General features: G+C 37.9%; 2 protein-coding genes across 2 annotated transcripts; one reads left to right on the forward strand and one right to left on the reverse strand.

Annotated features, from left to right (window-relative positions):
- Window positions 1-2,662: 2,662 nt before the first annotated feature.
- LOC113752241 (transcription factor MYB11) lies at window positions 2,663-5,056 on the reverse strand. Its single transcript, XM_027296387.1, has 3 exons — window positions 4,631-5,056; window positions 4,355-4,484; window positions 2,663-3,893 (listed from the first exon to the last, which is right to left on the reverse strand). Exons 1-3 carry the CDS (start codon window positions 4,761-4,763, stop codon window positions 2,837-2,839), a joined length of 1,320 nt encoding a protein of 439 aa, XP_027152188.1. The 5' UTR covers window positions 4,764-5,056; the 3' UTR covers window positions 2,663-2,836.
- Window positions 5,057-8,477: 3,421 nt separating this feature from the next.
- Window positions 8,478-14,416, forward strand: LOC113765025 (dnaJ protein ERDJ3B). The gene is made up of 10 exons (XM_027309079.1): window positions 8,478-8,825; window positions 8,911-9,059; window positions 9,165-9,291; window positions 10,366-10,477; window positions 10,803-10,919; window positions 11,052-11,138; window positions 12,283-12,342; window positions 12,440-12,517; window positions 13,431-13,502; window positions 13,811-14,416. The coding sequence occupies exons 1-10, from the start codon at window positions 8,752-8,754 to the stop codon at window positions 13,967-13,969; spliced, it is 1,035 nt and encodes a 344-aa protein (XP_027164880.1). The 5' UTR covers window positions 8,478-8,751; the 3' UTR covers window positions 13,970-14,416.
- Window positions 14,417-14,606: the final 190 nt, after the last annotated feature.

Below are 14,606 nucleotides of genomic sequence, written 5' to 3' on the forward strand. Positions count from 1 at the left end.
AAATTGTGGTTAAAACTTTTTAATTCTTGATTTTTGTGAATTTTTGCTCTTTTCCTTATTTGTCTTTTGGTAGTTTATCAATCTCTTGCTTATTCAAATTTGTCTACTCCCTCCCTTGATGGGAAAAAATTATGAAAAAAAGGTCTCTTGCTTAATAGTGTAGTCTAAATAATTGAGTAATTTGAAGAGTTTTGATAAATTAATCTCCTTTGGGATCGAATAATTGATACCTGAATACTCTTCTACTAGAGCAGCACGAAGGATATGTATCCTTCTACTAGCGTGCACAGCTTGTACTCTTGCACTAAGGAAAGGTAGGTTTTTCTTGACAAACACCTTAAAACTTTTACTGACCATAACCCATAGACTGACACGAATTAGAACTTGATCCAAATTAATCTACCTCAAGCACCTTAGTGATTCGTCTTGTACTAGATACCGACATTGATGTACTACTACAACTATTACCTCTTGTTCAGGCAATTTGCAGCTCCGTCTTGTAGCATGCTAGGTGATTGGATGCATAGATCGGCGCTTACCTTACGATTGTACTGTACCTACGTAGCCCTCATCCAGGGCAACAGCTATCTTGCTTATCAGCTAATTTTACCGAGTGCGATTGATAATGCATAATTTATGTCTTTCTCTCTATTTGCCAACAGCCTCTTGGACTATTGTTGTTTTGGCAGGGTAGAAGGTTATGAGTTCGATCCTTACCTTCCACCTCGTCACTTAATTATGGTTTCCTTTGACACAAAAATTTCGTCAACTGCCCGTTTCTTTAGAGTAGATTATACAAATGTTGTCATTACTACAAAAAAAAAAAAAGATTGATAATGCATAATTTACCAATTATAATTAGTCAAGTATCATTCCGCATTATTGGATTGCATCTGAATTCCGAAACCATTTTGATAGGATTTTTGTCTCTGAATTATTGAGTCGGTAGTTTCCTGAGCTAGACAAGTTTTATTACGTAATTAAATAGTTAGACACAGTTCTTATCTTTTTAAGTACTTTGAAGGATATATGACAATTGATACTTAAAGTACTTCAAACATCCGAAGCATTGAAACCCATCAAGTTTTTGGATAATTTTTAGAAGAATTTTTATAAGACAATTTTTTTTATTTTTAGTTTTTGGATATGACTGTAGGCAATGGAATTTTAATTAAATTCTAAAAAATTACCATTGGTCTATAAATTATTTCTATGGCTTATTTTTATCCAATCGGATATTGCCATATGTCATGCACACTTGGAAGTTTGACTATTCATCAGCCAATTATGTCTCTCCACATGTCAAAATGAGGTGTTGCGACTAATTAAAATCGTCAGGATATTTCTGCCAATTAAATTACGCCACGTCACATGTCTATATAATTTAGTAAAATTATGGATAAATATCTAAATAATTATTTATTTATTAAAGAAATAATATCTAGAGTTATTTAATCCATATAGATGTCTTATATACTACAATAGCTTACCCAATCAAATGGCGCCATGTCATATGTACCTACAAGTCTGGCCAATCAAGGAATTACTTATTGATATTATCTCTTTATTAGCAAATACAAAATGAAGAGATAATATTTAAGTTAGCACGGTCATAATATGGCTGCATGTTTTGTCAAACAAGTAGAGTGGTATACATGTTTTAAACATTTACCTCATTTCATAGTTATAAACAGGGGTCTCTCCACCAAGTCGCGGGACACGAAGAGACGTCTCACGCACTCAAGTTTTGAAACTCCAAGCTACGAAGGCCTCCACCATCAAGTTCCTCAAGTTGTCCATATATTAAGGCTTGAGTCTTCATATATCTTCGAAGTTCTTCAAATCTTATATATCAAGATTTGAAGGAATCGGTGGTCGATCCATAAGCAAGCTGCGAAGCCTTTGGATTAGCGTTTGAAGAGAAGAATCGAGGACTTGAAATTTTATCGCGTACAATGACATGGATATGTATCTTTTGAATTTGTTGCCTGTACCCGTACAACATTAATAGGCTTGGAATATTTGTAGAAAGCTTCCTCTAACTTTCAAGTTTCATCCATTAGGTGTCACGGTGGGAGGGGTGGTCCAGTGACTTCAGTCTAAAGAGCGACTCCATGAATCATTTATATCAGTCGTCAGTTGGCTATTAAAATCTCTATAATTTCAAAATAAAATGCGAGAAGAAGCACCTTTCTTCATTTCTGTTCTTTCCTCTTTTTTTTCCCCCCCTCAAAGTATGCCCATCGCTTTAATTACTTTCAACTTCAAAAAATAACAAAACAGCTTTTCTTTCTTGTTTTGATGAAACAATGTAGCCTTTTATATTGTGTTCACTTTCCAAGTCAACCAGTCAAGGATAAAGACCCTTAACATTTCCAAAAAAAAAAAAATTTAAAGCAAAAGACAACGAACGTTAACACCACTCTTGGTCTTCAAAATTTGGGAAGGCTTGTGTTATTAGAAATGAATATCAAAAACTACTGCAGGAGTTTGTTTGTTCAGATACATTGGTACGGTAATTACTACAAATGCTCCATATTTCTCCTCTTTTGTCAATTCTTTATCTGTGTACTTTCCCATATGCGCAAGCTTCATCACAGTTTAACGTGCGAAATTTGAACGTCAATATATCCAACTTCATTTGTTATATCTGGAGCGGTGGTGAATTCATTACTACTGTATCCAACTTCATCTGCCACGTACGCTTTCCAAGACATTTATATGGTAAAATTAATGCACGGGAAACGGTCTACATTATATGTTTTCCTCCTCCTTATTTTTCAGCCTAAAAAAGCACAAAACGAACAAGAATAAAATAAAATAAAGAGATGAAAACTCAAGAGAGAAGCCAGGCAACCATAGCATTGTGCTTTTCATCGTCCATTCCAGCTCCATCGTCAAAATTCCCACTTGAATTCAGGTAGTTGTTGTTGTTGTCAGAATCCCAGAGCCACGACAGCAAGTCTGCTTCCTCCCCTGGTAATGTGGTGAGATTGTTTTGGACTACAGGTTCATCCCATTGCCAATCATCCCAGTCATCAAGCTTTCCGTCGTGATGATCTTCATGAGCTGCTGGAGAAGTGCAGCCGATCTGATTCCTTCCGTTTGAAACGTCCATTTTTCCCAACTTATCAGTTTCCTCCTGATCATCGACAATATTTGATGCTCTTGTAGTTGTAGTGTAGTAGCCCGGGTCCATATTATCGCATTGTCGCTCCACGTTAGTGGCTGCCGTTTCACTACACGTTTCTTTTGTACTCGTCGTATTTCCGTGAAACGTCAAAATCCCATCAGGATCCCCAATATTCATCATCTCATCAAGACAAAACGTCCCGCTGTCCAGCCCCACAGCTCCATCACTACCGCTTGTCATCAATCCACCTTCAGGCTGCAACATCACGCTGCTCTTGGTTTCTCCCACTTCAGGGGTGCATTCGTCGCTAGTAGTACCAGTGCTTGCCAAATTTTGTCTTCTTTCTCGTTTAGCGCATGCGTCCGTCATAAGACTACTAGAAACCACGAATTTACTCGTACCTCCCTCTTCCAAAGAGACTGCACTAGACAGAGTCTCTTCCTCAAGAGTTGGAGTACGGGGCATTTGAACCGTTGCAGCAGCAGGTCCCGCTAATTCTTTTGGTTGCGATGGATTAGTGCTGCTTCTGTTCTTCCTCATGTTGGATCGACTGCCTTTTCGCTTCTTTGATACTTCACCGCCTCCATGCTCAACTACTAAATCCATCACCTCTGCCGCTGGTTGCAGCGGACCTGGTGGTACACTACTTTCGCTATCTGGCTTCTTGAATTTGTGGAGTTGTCTGCTCAAATGAGAGTTCCAGTAGTTCTTAATCTCATTGTCTGTTCTACCTGGCATGTGTCCCGCAATCAAAGACCACCTTTGAACCAAAAAAAAAAAAGAAAAAAAAAAGGACATCATTAACAATCACCTCATCATTATTAATCATAAATCAGTGGTAATAAAATTTATACGCACAACTCCCAAGGTAAGCGGTGTTTTTCAGAATGAACGATTCAAGATGGTCACGTGCAAGCAGTAGTGTAAATGAAAGATATATTTAAAGTACTTGCTAGTTGCTACTCGGCCTTGTTCAACTCACAAGATCTGTGTTTCTATTTGAATGTATTGGACTTTGGCCACAGAAAATAATCAAGAAAATGAGTATAAAAATAGAATAGTGGTTGGATGGGGACCCTTTTCATCATTTTCCCCCAAATAAGTGCTAGGACAGGGAGACATCTGATTTGCATTTGTTGTTGGACAAAAATTAGTGGGCAAAAGGGAAAAAGAAAAAAGGAAGAAAGATAGTAGTGCATGTTGTGAGGAATGCTGGGTCACCTGTTACCGAGAGATGCATGCAGATTAATTATCAGTTCTTCCTCTTCTGCAGTTATATTGCCTCGCTTCAAGTCAGACCTCAAGTAGTTGATCCATCTCAATCTGCAACTCTTCCCACATCTAAGCAGTCCTTCAAAATGGACACGTAGCCGGATAAGAGACTCATTATTAAAAAAAAAAAAAAGGTATTAATACCATACTCAAAGGCAGGCAGGCCTTGTCGGTGATATGATAATAATAATAATTGAGAGCTCAAATAACTATAACTTGGGGTACCTGCATTCTTTGGCAGTGACCTCCAGGAACCTTCTCCGTTGGCTTGAATGTACTTGGTCAAGATTTCATCTTCTTCAGCCGTCCACCTCCCTCTCTTTATGCCCACTTTCTCACAGCAAGGGGCTCTTCCCATTATTCTTCAGGTTTCAGATCAGATTAGAGAGATGCTGAGCTGCCGTTCTAATTGCCAGTTTCTGAAATTTTTTGAAGAAAAATGACTTTTCAAACGGGCCCTGCCTTTTAAAGGAGGAGGTGGAAGAGGCGAAGAGCCTAACAACAAACCTTGTAGCCTAGCATAGCCGGTTGACTTTCAAAGACTTTTTATGCATGTTTTTATTGCACACTCTCAAAGTCTCAAAAGTTGAGGTGCAGGACTTATCAATGTATAGAGTTTGGACCAGACCCAGTGTGGGTTGGCGCAGGGGGGCTGGAGTAAAGGTTAAAAGGCGCAGGTGGGGTTTTATACCGCGCCCGCGCGTAAGGACTCAAAAACAGTGAGGCGGGACAACCGGTGATGTACATACAAGTTGGTGTGGTGAAAGATGATGCCACGAGGGCCACATAGAAAGACACCTGTCGTGGCTCATCCACCGTCGGCAGCCTCGTGACGGGGCTTCCATCTCCCACGTTGATTATCCCTCGTACCACCACGCTCCCTCTCTCTCTCTCTCTCTGGTATGTCCCCTTCCCTTCGGTCCTCCTTAGAATTTAGATCAGCTAATCAAGTCCCATCTCTGCCATTATTACCTCCATCTGCCTCTGCCGCTTCGCTTCTCTCCTCGATTTAATTACGTACCTCTGCGGTCCTCCCTCCTTGAGGAGGAATAAGGAGAGGAATTAGGAATGTGCGTTTATTTCATTATTATTATTATTATTTGCAAATGGGCTGCCTAACCTTTTGCTGTTGGCATTAGGACAAACTAGTCTTTGTCAACCTGTTATTGTTGGTGGGGGGAGGAAAAATTTGGATGGATCCGGTGCACGACCTCAACCACAGACGGAGAGGTCTGTGATCGATCACGTTGACACTGCGAATTAAGTAGTGAGAAGTTGTCTCCTCTTGTTCCTTGCGTACTTTTTTGTTTCAAAGATTTCTTGATATTTCTTCAAAACTTATGTACTAGCTTTAAAAAAATATATATTTTTTAAGTTTTGCAAGAAAAAGGGAAGATGACAAGAAGGAGAAGATGGTGGCCACGCGGTCCGATGAAGATTCAACTGACGACTACTTCCACAGGAGAAATTTCTTCAGTCTATTAAACCAGAAAATAGGATCCAGAAGGCTGGAAATCTCTCTTTATAGACGCTGCCACTTGCTCCTCCGATGCAACTGGTGTTCGCTGGTGGCGGACGAAAGGGAAAGGAGAGGAAGCTTGGGATTATCTGGTGACTGGTGAGTGCCAGAAAGATAGCAGCAATAGCTGTAGACGAAAGCGGTGGATGGATGTTCGAGTTTGGGATACAAGGCAAAATTGATACTGAAAGAATTAACTACGCTTTTTGTCTCGAAGCATCGCAAGAAGAAACGAATTCTCAATTATTAATTCATAATGTCAATGTGGCAGATTGTAGTGGATCGAAGTTTTTGCCTATCGATGCTTCCCAAAAATTTACGAATGGAACTTCGTTTGTTTGCCTGCCAAATGTTGCCATCTTTTCCTCCTTCAACCATTACTATCAATCACCATGTAAAATGGAATTCTTGTAATGGTAACATATTTTGATTTTATCTCAAATTTATTCTCAAGAATTTGAAAGCTTTATGCTCCAGTTGTTTGACCCAAATTTATTCTCAACTAATTCCAAAAACCAATTTGACAAAGTCGCGTTTGACCCAAATGGCTTCTTCCCTCAAATTCTTGCGCTTTTGGTTCATTACTATTGATGCAGAATGAGGGATTCCCTCGGTCGTGGGATCCATCCTCGGTATCAATAAAGCTACCCAAAAATCATTTACGGTTCTAGATTAGGGTCGATTTCTATATTTCTATTTATTTTTAATTAGTAATATTTTATCATTAGTATTAATTGTGTTAACAGGGATCCTCAACGCGATCAAATGTGTAGTTAAAGTTTGTTTAGAGTTTTACGTATTATTTTATTTCCTTTGGTAGTTTATCTAATATAACCTATAAATATGTATATTTAGGGTTTTTTGTATTCATTCTATTATCAACTTTAATGAAATAAACTCTCCGAGTCATTGGATTTTCCCATGCATAAATCTTGTATTTTTAGGTTTTGTTCGTCCAACCAACGATTCTCGTACGAAGGGTACTCGCATAACCCCTTCGTCTTCTACGCTTCCGTAATCGCATCATGTAATTTCAAAGTAGACTTCTCCTGTAATGATGGTTGATGCACATTAAAGTAATTTGAATCTTTTTCATGCACATTGTGATTGTATAGAGGCATGTTATGATCATATTTAATGCCTTCTTGAAAATATATACCAGGGAGTTTTAAGTATAGGGTTACTTGAAGAGGTCTTTCACGCCATAGGTGCACAACTGAGAGATTCACTCTTGACAATAAGGGATCAAATCTATGAGAACATGGTAGGATCCTTCAACCTTAGAGCCCGAGACTTTGGATGTGGAAGTCAAAGAAATAATTCACCAACAAATCCTCTTCCATCGAATTTGTCGTCTGATAATTCATGAAACATAGCTATTATAGAAAATATATAAGTATTGGTTAGAAAATTAATTTTGCTAAATTTTCTTTTATTACCAAATTTTTTACGAAGGCTAGGCAGTTGGAGTACCATGTCGTGTAGGAAAAATTCATCCAACTTCTTGTGCTGAGGATGGAAGATGGTGAAATTGTTGGGTTCAAGATTTTATTGGGATTATATGTCATTTCACGACCAGCTGCAGAGGTTTGTAACGGTCCCACAAGTCTTGTAGGAGGCTCATTGGCTTGTTACTCGTTATTGCATCGACATTCTCCATAGAACCTGAGAACGAGACTGAGCAATGTCTCTGTGGGGTGGCGGTCATACTAAATGAAGGTGAATTTTGGGCTTGTACGAACTAAGGCCGAAACAAGGATCCCAAATGAAGATGAATCCCAAACGAACAAAATGAGTGCACATGTATTGAAACGACTGGACTCCGCACAAACGGAAGGCCTTGAAGGCTTACAAATTTAAAGGTTTGGGAGAATAAAATGGTAATTTTCTTTTTGGATAAATTTTATATACACTAACGATGTATACACTATCACCATTTGATTCATGACATGTGTGCAAAAGTTGAATTTCAAATTCAAATTTTTGTCATTCATACAACGCTGATAGTGTATACACCGACAGTGTAGGAAAGATTAATCCTTTCTTTTTTAATGAGAAGAAGAAATAATGTATTTTTTTCTGTCCAACTTTAGCTACAATGGAATGATTTTGAAATAAGGGAAAAAAAAAAGGAAAGGAGAACAAGATTCTTTTGAAATTTTCTCCAAGTATGGGGAGAAATGGAGAGAATACGTTTATTGAGGATTTCAACTTTTGAAAGTACTTGCTGTATATATGAATGAACAAACTCATAATTTTGTGGGAATAACATATATAATTCAACCACTTTTCATCTCACATTATAAATTAAAAAAAAAAGTGAAAAAAAAGAAGAGGAAGAGTGTATGTGTGTTCGCTTCCCCGTCTTGAAATTGAAACTCCGAATGTAGGACTTCAAAAAGTCGTTGAAACCCGAAGTGGGGTCAAACTTGAAGTTTATTAAGAAAAGTTCTTTGCGGGGAGAAAGAGGGGCCTTGAATACGTGGCTACAGATTATTGGACAGAACAAGTGGGAGAGCTCTTTAATTGGTCAGTTCCCCCAGAGAACACGTTTCATTGCGTGCGAAATAGCGAGAGGTCTCTTTTCGGCCTTTTTTCCCCGGTGATTCAGTCGCAGGCTTCAGTGGTTTTGTAGAAGAGACATTTACGAACAAATTTAAAGCGAATTTTTATTTAGGTCCGGTGCAAATTATCGAAGATTATTCGTTCTCCATCTAAGTTTTTAGATCACACATCCAAAACCCTAGATTTCGAGGGGAGAGACAATCAGATAGATTGTCTTTAATCTCTCTTTCTCGAATTTGAATATATCTGTGCCAGAGAAACTATGGTGCACCGAAGAACATCCAAGTTGCTATTCCTGCTATGCTTTTTATCCTGTTCTCTAATCGCCATTGCAGCGTACGTTTCATGCTACCTCATTCTTGTTCAAATTCAAGATTTGTTTGGTTTTCATTTGTTTTTCGTTTTGATTGAGCGATTTCAGGAAGAGCTATTATGATATTCTGCAAGTGCCGAGAGGTGCTTCGGACGAGCAGATGAAACGGGCCTACAGGAAACTTGCGTTGAAGTATCATCCCGATAAGAACCAAGGCAACGAGGAGGCTAACAAGAAATTTGCTGAAATCAATAATGGTAGGTGAAAATTTGTTGCATTCTTTATGCAGCTGCTCTTTTTTTTTCCCCCCCTCTCTCTATCTCTCTCGGAAATATTTTACTGATCCACGATTGATTCTTCAGCTTACGAAGTGCTTTCTGATAGCGAAAAGAGGAGCATTTATGATAGGTATGGGGAGGAGGGTCTCAAACAGCACGCTGCCAGTGGTGGCAGAGGTGGCGGGATGAACATTCAAGACATATTTAGCCAGTAAGTGGATTCCTTTTACTCTTATTTTATTTTCTTTTCTCTGTGAATTATTGTTTAGTCTTGCCTTTGCCCCGTATTTCTTTAATTCGGGAGGTCATGCTCCATAGTTATTTATCGTAAACAAAATATAGAGTCGGTATCATAAGTGGGGCACATGGATGTTGTTTGAATATTTCGTATTCAGTGGGTTAAAAAATCTCGTGAGTTGTGGAAACGTGTCGAAACATGGTTTTAATTACCCTTCTTGTTATAGATTTTTGGTGTTCCAGAAGTAGTATATTGTGAAATGTGCAAACATTTTTCATCGTATTTGTTCTGCTGAGTTGTGATTATTCTTTGCCAGTATAAGCTAAGGTGCAGTCGAACATTATTGGCTTGAAGTTAGACTGAGTCGGTTCATGCGGGATAGATCAAAACATGAAGTAAATGAAATTAAGCAAAATCTGATGATTGAGCTTTAAGAAGCTACTTGTTCATGCAGTTGGGTTAGACAAATTAAATAAGGACCGTGCATTCCATCTCATACCGGTTCTTTATGTCTTTAGTTTTGGATGTTTAACAATTTTTAATAAATTTCTAAACAGGTCCATGTAATCATGCATATCTCTGAAATCCGTGGCAAACTAATGCAGTTTAAAACTACTTGTGCCCAAATACTTTGGTCGTGGTGACTTCTCTTGATCTCCTCTTTTTCCCACCAATTCACTGCTGTTCTGTACTCAGTTCTACACTATACAATCTGGAGTTCTGGACCCTCTCTGAAGAAGTGGTTGAGAGAGGTCTTTGTGTTTGTATTTCTTTTGTACTCAGTCTTTGACTTTATGGTTTTTTCCCTTATCCTCGTTTAGTATTTTTCTTTGTGGAGAACATCTTTAGCTAGGAATAGTTCAGATGTTAGCAATATGTATGAGCAATTTCTCTGCATACATTTATTTTCTGGTATCTTTTTCCCCGTGATTGCTCTTTTCTCTTCTACTGGATAACTGATGCTGAACTGGGAAGTGTCGTTGTCTACTAAATACATTTTAAAAGTTACACAGTTTGCTGAAAGATTTTGAAAACTTAAACTTCTAGGTTCTTTGGTGGAGGTCCAATGGAAGAAGAAGAGAAGATTGTTAAAGGTGATGATGTGATTGTTGAATTGGATGCAACTTTGGAAGATCTATACATGGGGGGGTCATTGAAGGTAATTTTGCTTCTGTAAATTTTTGAGGACTGAGTGTAGTGTTGCTTTTGACTTCTGAAATTTTACGCTTTCAGTCCTTATTTTGTATCTTAAGTTGGAATATCTGTGTGGTCTGACGTTGCTGACTTGGAAATGGTATTGCTCTTGAATTGTGTAGTTTCCATCTTATCATTCTGAATTATGAGGAATTTCTATGGTAGTTACTTTGAAAAAAAAAAAAAAAGCAATTGAAAATTGATGTAGTTGGCCAAGTGCCACTAGTTCAGATTTGGTTCCGTGTTTTTTTTTTCTGCTTATTGCTTCTTGCTCTAAAATAAATTCATAGGTATGGAGGGAGAAAAATGTCATAAAGCCAGCCCCTGGTAAGAGACGTTGTAACTGCCGAAACGAGGTTTATCACAAGCAAATTGGTCCAGGGATGTTTCAGCAGATGACTGAGCAGGTATAGTTTCAGTTTTCTTTGACCACTTCGGTGATGTATGCCCTCTGACCTTAGTGTTTTTTGGGCTGATCCTTACCTTCTTGCTTGATGGCTAGGTCATATTTCCTAACTTGTTTTGACATATTCTTTCAGGTCTGTGAACAATGCCCTAATGTGAAGTATGAAAGGGAAGGCTATTTTGTGACTGTTGATATTGAGAAAGGGATGCAAGATGGGCAGGTATGTCTTTGTGTCTTGTTCAAGTCTTCTATCAACTTTCTAAATCTTTATATCTGAGAGGATTCAGTTGAGTATATGTTAATGATCGATCTCTTTAAATTTTCATCTACTGACATAGAGTTAGTGTTTCCTAGTCCTGGCCAACTGCTAATTCCTTCAAGACAGTGTTTAAGTTTGTAATAATAGTATTACTTTTCTTTTCACTGTCATTTTGCGAATTAGATACTGCTATAAAGCATCTTTTTTTTTTTTTTTTTTTACTTTGGTACATATTGAGATCATGCATGATCTCGTTTAACTCTTCTTTGGCTTCTCATAAATATTAATTCCTAGATGTGATTGGTATAACTTTCTTATTTGTGTGCTTTTGTTTTGGTTGGATGAAAAAGATGCAAAGTTCTGAATTTTACTTCTGAAAGCAGAACCTTGCATTACAACCCAACAGGCTGCTTTAAGTGATCAGATGTAATGAATATGAAGCAATTGTCGCTAGACATTTTTGTAAGATCCCCTTATTGGAACTACAGTTCATTAACTGTCTGTGAAATGGCGTATGGTTGTAATTTGGAAAATCCAATTTGACATTTTGTCCTTGTTAGTGTCAAATATACTGCAAAGTACACGATGTATTGGCTTTGTGCTTCTATTTTCCAAATCCATCCCTTTCATTTCTTTCTTATAAAGTTAGCTGTTGTGGATCTAATTGCAGCAGTCAAAAATAGGAGATGTACATGAGGAAGTAGCATCAAGAGTGAGGAGGACATTAATTGCCATTTGTCTGTCACATATACATTTAGTACTGAGATTTAACATGGCAACATTGTTAGCAGTAGTGGCAAGTGGATCCAAATAAATATGAAAACATATTTTTGAACAAGATAAAAAGCAAATTCCGTCTCGGAATGCAGAAAGCATTCCATATCTTCTGCTTTAATATGTCAATATTGTGCTGAGAGTAATCTCAAGCTGGTTTGTATCCACCCTGTTTCTCATTGGATGGAATTTACCTTTGGTACTGAAGGTAAAGATATGCATAGAGTAATTTTTTCTTTGAGGTATTTGAAGCTGTTATTCAAACATCTATTTTCCACTTATTAGATGTTCTGGTATAAGACTTGTGTAACTATCACTGCTCTGTTGACAGGAAGTGGTGTTTTACGAGGATGGTGAGCCCATAATTGATGGGGAAGCTGGAGATCTGAGGGTTTGACTCTATCCTTGGCTTCTGATTGAATATATCTAGGATGTCATGACTACAAAAAAGAGCTGATCAAAATACCTTTATTATTATTGTTGGGCAGTTTCGCATCCGTACCGCATCCCATGACCTCTTCAGGAGGGAAGGCAATGATCTACACACTACTGTTACTATAACCTTGGTATTTCAAACTTCCTTGCTGTGTTTTCATTTTGTTGATGCTAATTTGCGTCCAAATGATTCTTAAGTTTCAGATTGGCCAACATAATCATCTTAACAAATTTTCAGCATGATTTTCATGCATTTCACCACTTTTAATTGGTTGGGTTGTAAAGTTGGAATTGGCATTCCACTTCTGTTTTGCTGATCATAAGCAATGTGGATGCCTCTTTCTACTGTTATCATTTCCAGCTTGATATCATTTTGACTGGCAAGTAGCTATTAAGTGTTACAGGTAGGAACTCTAATGACATAGCCTTCCATTAGTCCCACATATTGTAGACATAAATTTATGATAGCTAGATTAACAGATGGAATTTTTTTTTTAAATGAGCTTTTGGTCTATTTCATTCGGATTGATTGATTCAATTGTGAAATTTCATTTTCTGCTCCAAGTTAAATGTTGAGATTGGCATAATTTTCATAAGAACCCAAAATCCTAGATCTGCTGTTGTGCTGAATACAGGAGATGAATTCATCTTAAGCCCCGAGAAGGGTTAAGAATGTAAGCTGCTTAGTGCGTAGGAGACAAATGCAACTTAAGCATAAAATGGTTAAGAAGTGGCAGGTAGGGAAGAGGGCCATTGAAGGACCAACTTTTTGGACTTCTGAGCAACTGTCTATTTGCCTCAGTTAGTTGCTTTTGGCATCTAAATAGGAAACCTATGACAGGCTTTTCAACTTGAATATAACTTTCCCTTTGTCTATATAGCCGAATCTTTGTGAGAAATATATCAAGAATGAACAAGATGATCATTTGTATGTTATATTCCATGGTAGATTTGTTTCTGGCTACTCATTTTGTTAACTTGTTTAGCTCTCTCCTTTCAAGATCAAAAAGTTCTTATGGAGCTTATTTCTGGGACTTGTTTTAGGTGCAAGCTCTTGTTGGTTTTGAGAAAACCATCAAACATCTTGATGATCATTTAGTGGACATTGGCACAAAGGTAAGTACATATTGTGTACATTTTGGATTTGATCTAAGGATCAATCTTTCTTACACCAATTTGATAGAAATTTTTTAATCAAGTGGACATAGTTCCATGCAATATGTGCAAAATATTACATGCCAAAGTTGATAAAGGATACATGAGTGCATCTTGACCGTTTGTGTAGAAAATTTCTTGCAAGTTTGGTAGAAGATAAGATCGATCTGTAGCTTACCTTGCGTGAAGGTCAATGATATAATCAAATTGCACTCATAAATAATCAAATTGCATTGATTTTTATTTTGTTCACATTTTTAATTGCTCAGGGAGTTACAAAGCCCAAGGAAGTGAGAAAATTTAAGGGTGAAGGTATGCCCTTGCATTTCAGTAACAAGAAGGGAGACCTTTACGTCACATTTGAGGTTCTGTTCCCTACTTCACTAACGGAAGATCAGAAGACACAGATTAAGGCAATTCTTGGTTGAGATGAGATATTAAATTTTGTATCTTCAGCGGCTCCTGCTTTGCTTCTCCACTGTAGCGTGATGATATTCATGAAAGCATATAGGCTTTGCACCAAAATAGGAAAGCATTTAGGGGTAGGCCATCCTAGCGTTTGGCATTCTTTGGCCCTGATGGGTCACTAGTATATCATATTTCCAAGAAATTTTTGCTGTAATGCATGCTAGGTATCCTCCGGTAGGCCACTTTCTTTGCATATTGTTTTCGGCCGCTCCGAGGTATTTACTGCTAGCCCGGTCATTGTGGACATCTAACAACGATAATACGTGAACTTGTCTGCTTTCCTGTGAGAATGCCCCCATTCAATGTTGGAGGCATTGTCCTGACTCTGCTAAATCAACGGGCATTTAGATGTGGTATTTAGCTCGAATTTGTAAATTAGCTGTCTGATAGATTTCTTGAATTTGTTATTTGTCGTGTCGTTCCGAACTTGATGTGTTCTGCTGCTGGTCGATCGGCAGGGTCTGGGTCAGAATAGTCAGCCTGACTCAGCATGTGCGACTCTAGTTCATCCATTAGGTTCTTCTTCGAGATGAGCCATTTTCCATCGTAGTGTTCTCATTTTCCAGACGTAGTATATTATCATATTCACTGGAAGGG

Source organism: Coffea eugenioides, chromosome 1, assembly GCF_003713205.1.
Source record: "Coffea eugenioides isolate CCC68of chromosome 1, Ceug_1.0, whole genome shotgun sequence".
In the NCBI taxonomy this organism is placed as follows: domain Eukaryota; kingdom Viridiplantae; phylum Streptophyta; class Magnoliopsida; order Gentianales; family Rubiaceae; genus Coffea; species Coffea eugenioides.

What these genes read in the sequence shown, in the direction of transcription:
- LOC113752241 (XM_027296387.1), bottom strand. Translation starts at nt 4,763, where the DNA reads ATGGGAAGAGCCCCTTGCTGTGAGAAAGTGGGCATAAAGAGAGGGAGG. An exon ending in GTCACTGCCAAAGAATGCAG is followed by an intron (nt 4,485 to 4,630) that starts GTACCCCAAGTT and finishes TCCATTTTGAAG; the next exon opens with GACTGCTTAGATGTGGGAAG. An exon ending in CATGCATCTCTCGGTAACAG is followed by an intron (nt 3,894 to 4,354) that starts GTGACCCAGCAT and finishes TTTGGTTCAAAG; the next exon opens with GTGGTCTTTGATTGCGGGAC.
- LOC113765025 (XM_027309079.1), top strand. Translation starts at nt 8,752, where the DNA reads ATGGTGCACCGAAGAACATCCAAGTTGCTATTCCTGCTATGCTTTTTA. An exon ending in TCTCTAATCGCCATTGCAGC is followed by an intron (nt 8,826 to 8,910) that starts GTACGTTTCATG and finishes GAGCGATTTCAG; the next exon opens with GAAGAGCTATTATGATATTC. An exon ending in GGGAAGCTGGAGATCTGAGG is followed by an intron (nt 12,343 to 12,439) that starts GTTTGACTCTAT and finishes ATTGTTGGGCAG; the next exon opens with TTTCGCATCCGTACCGCATC.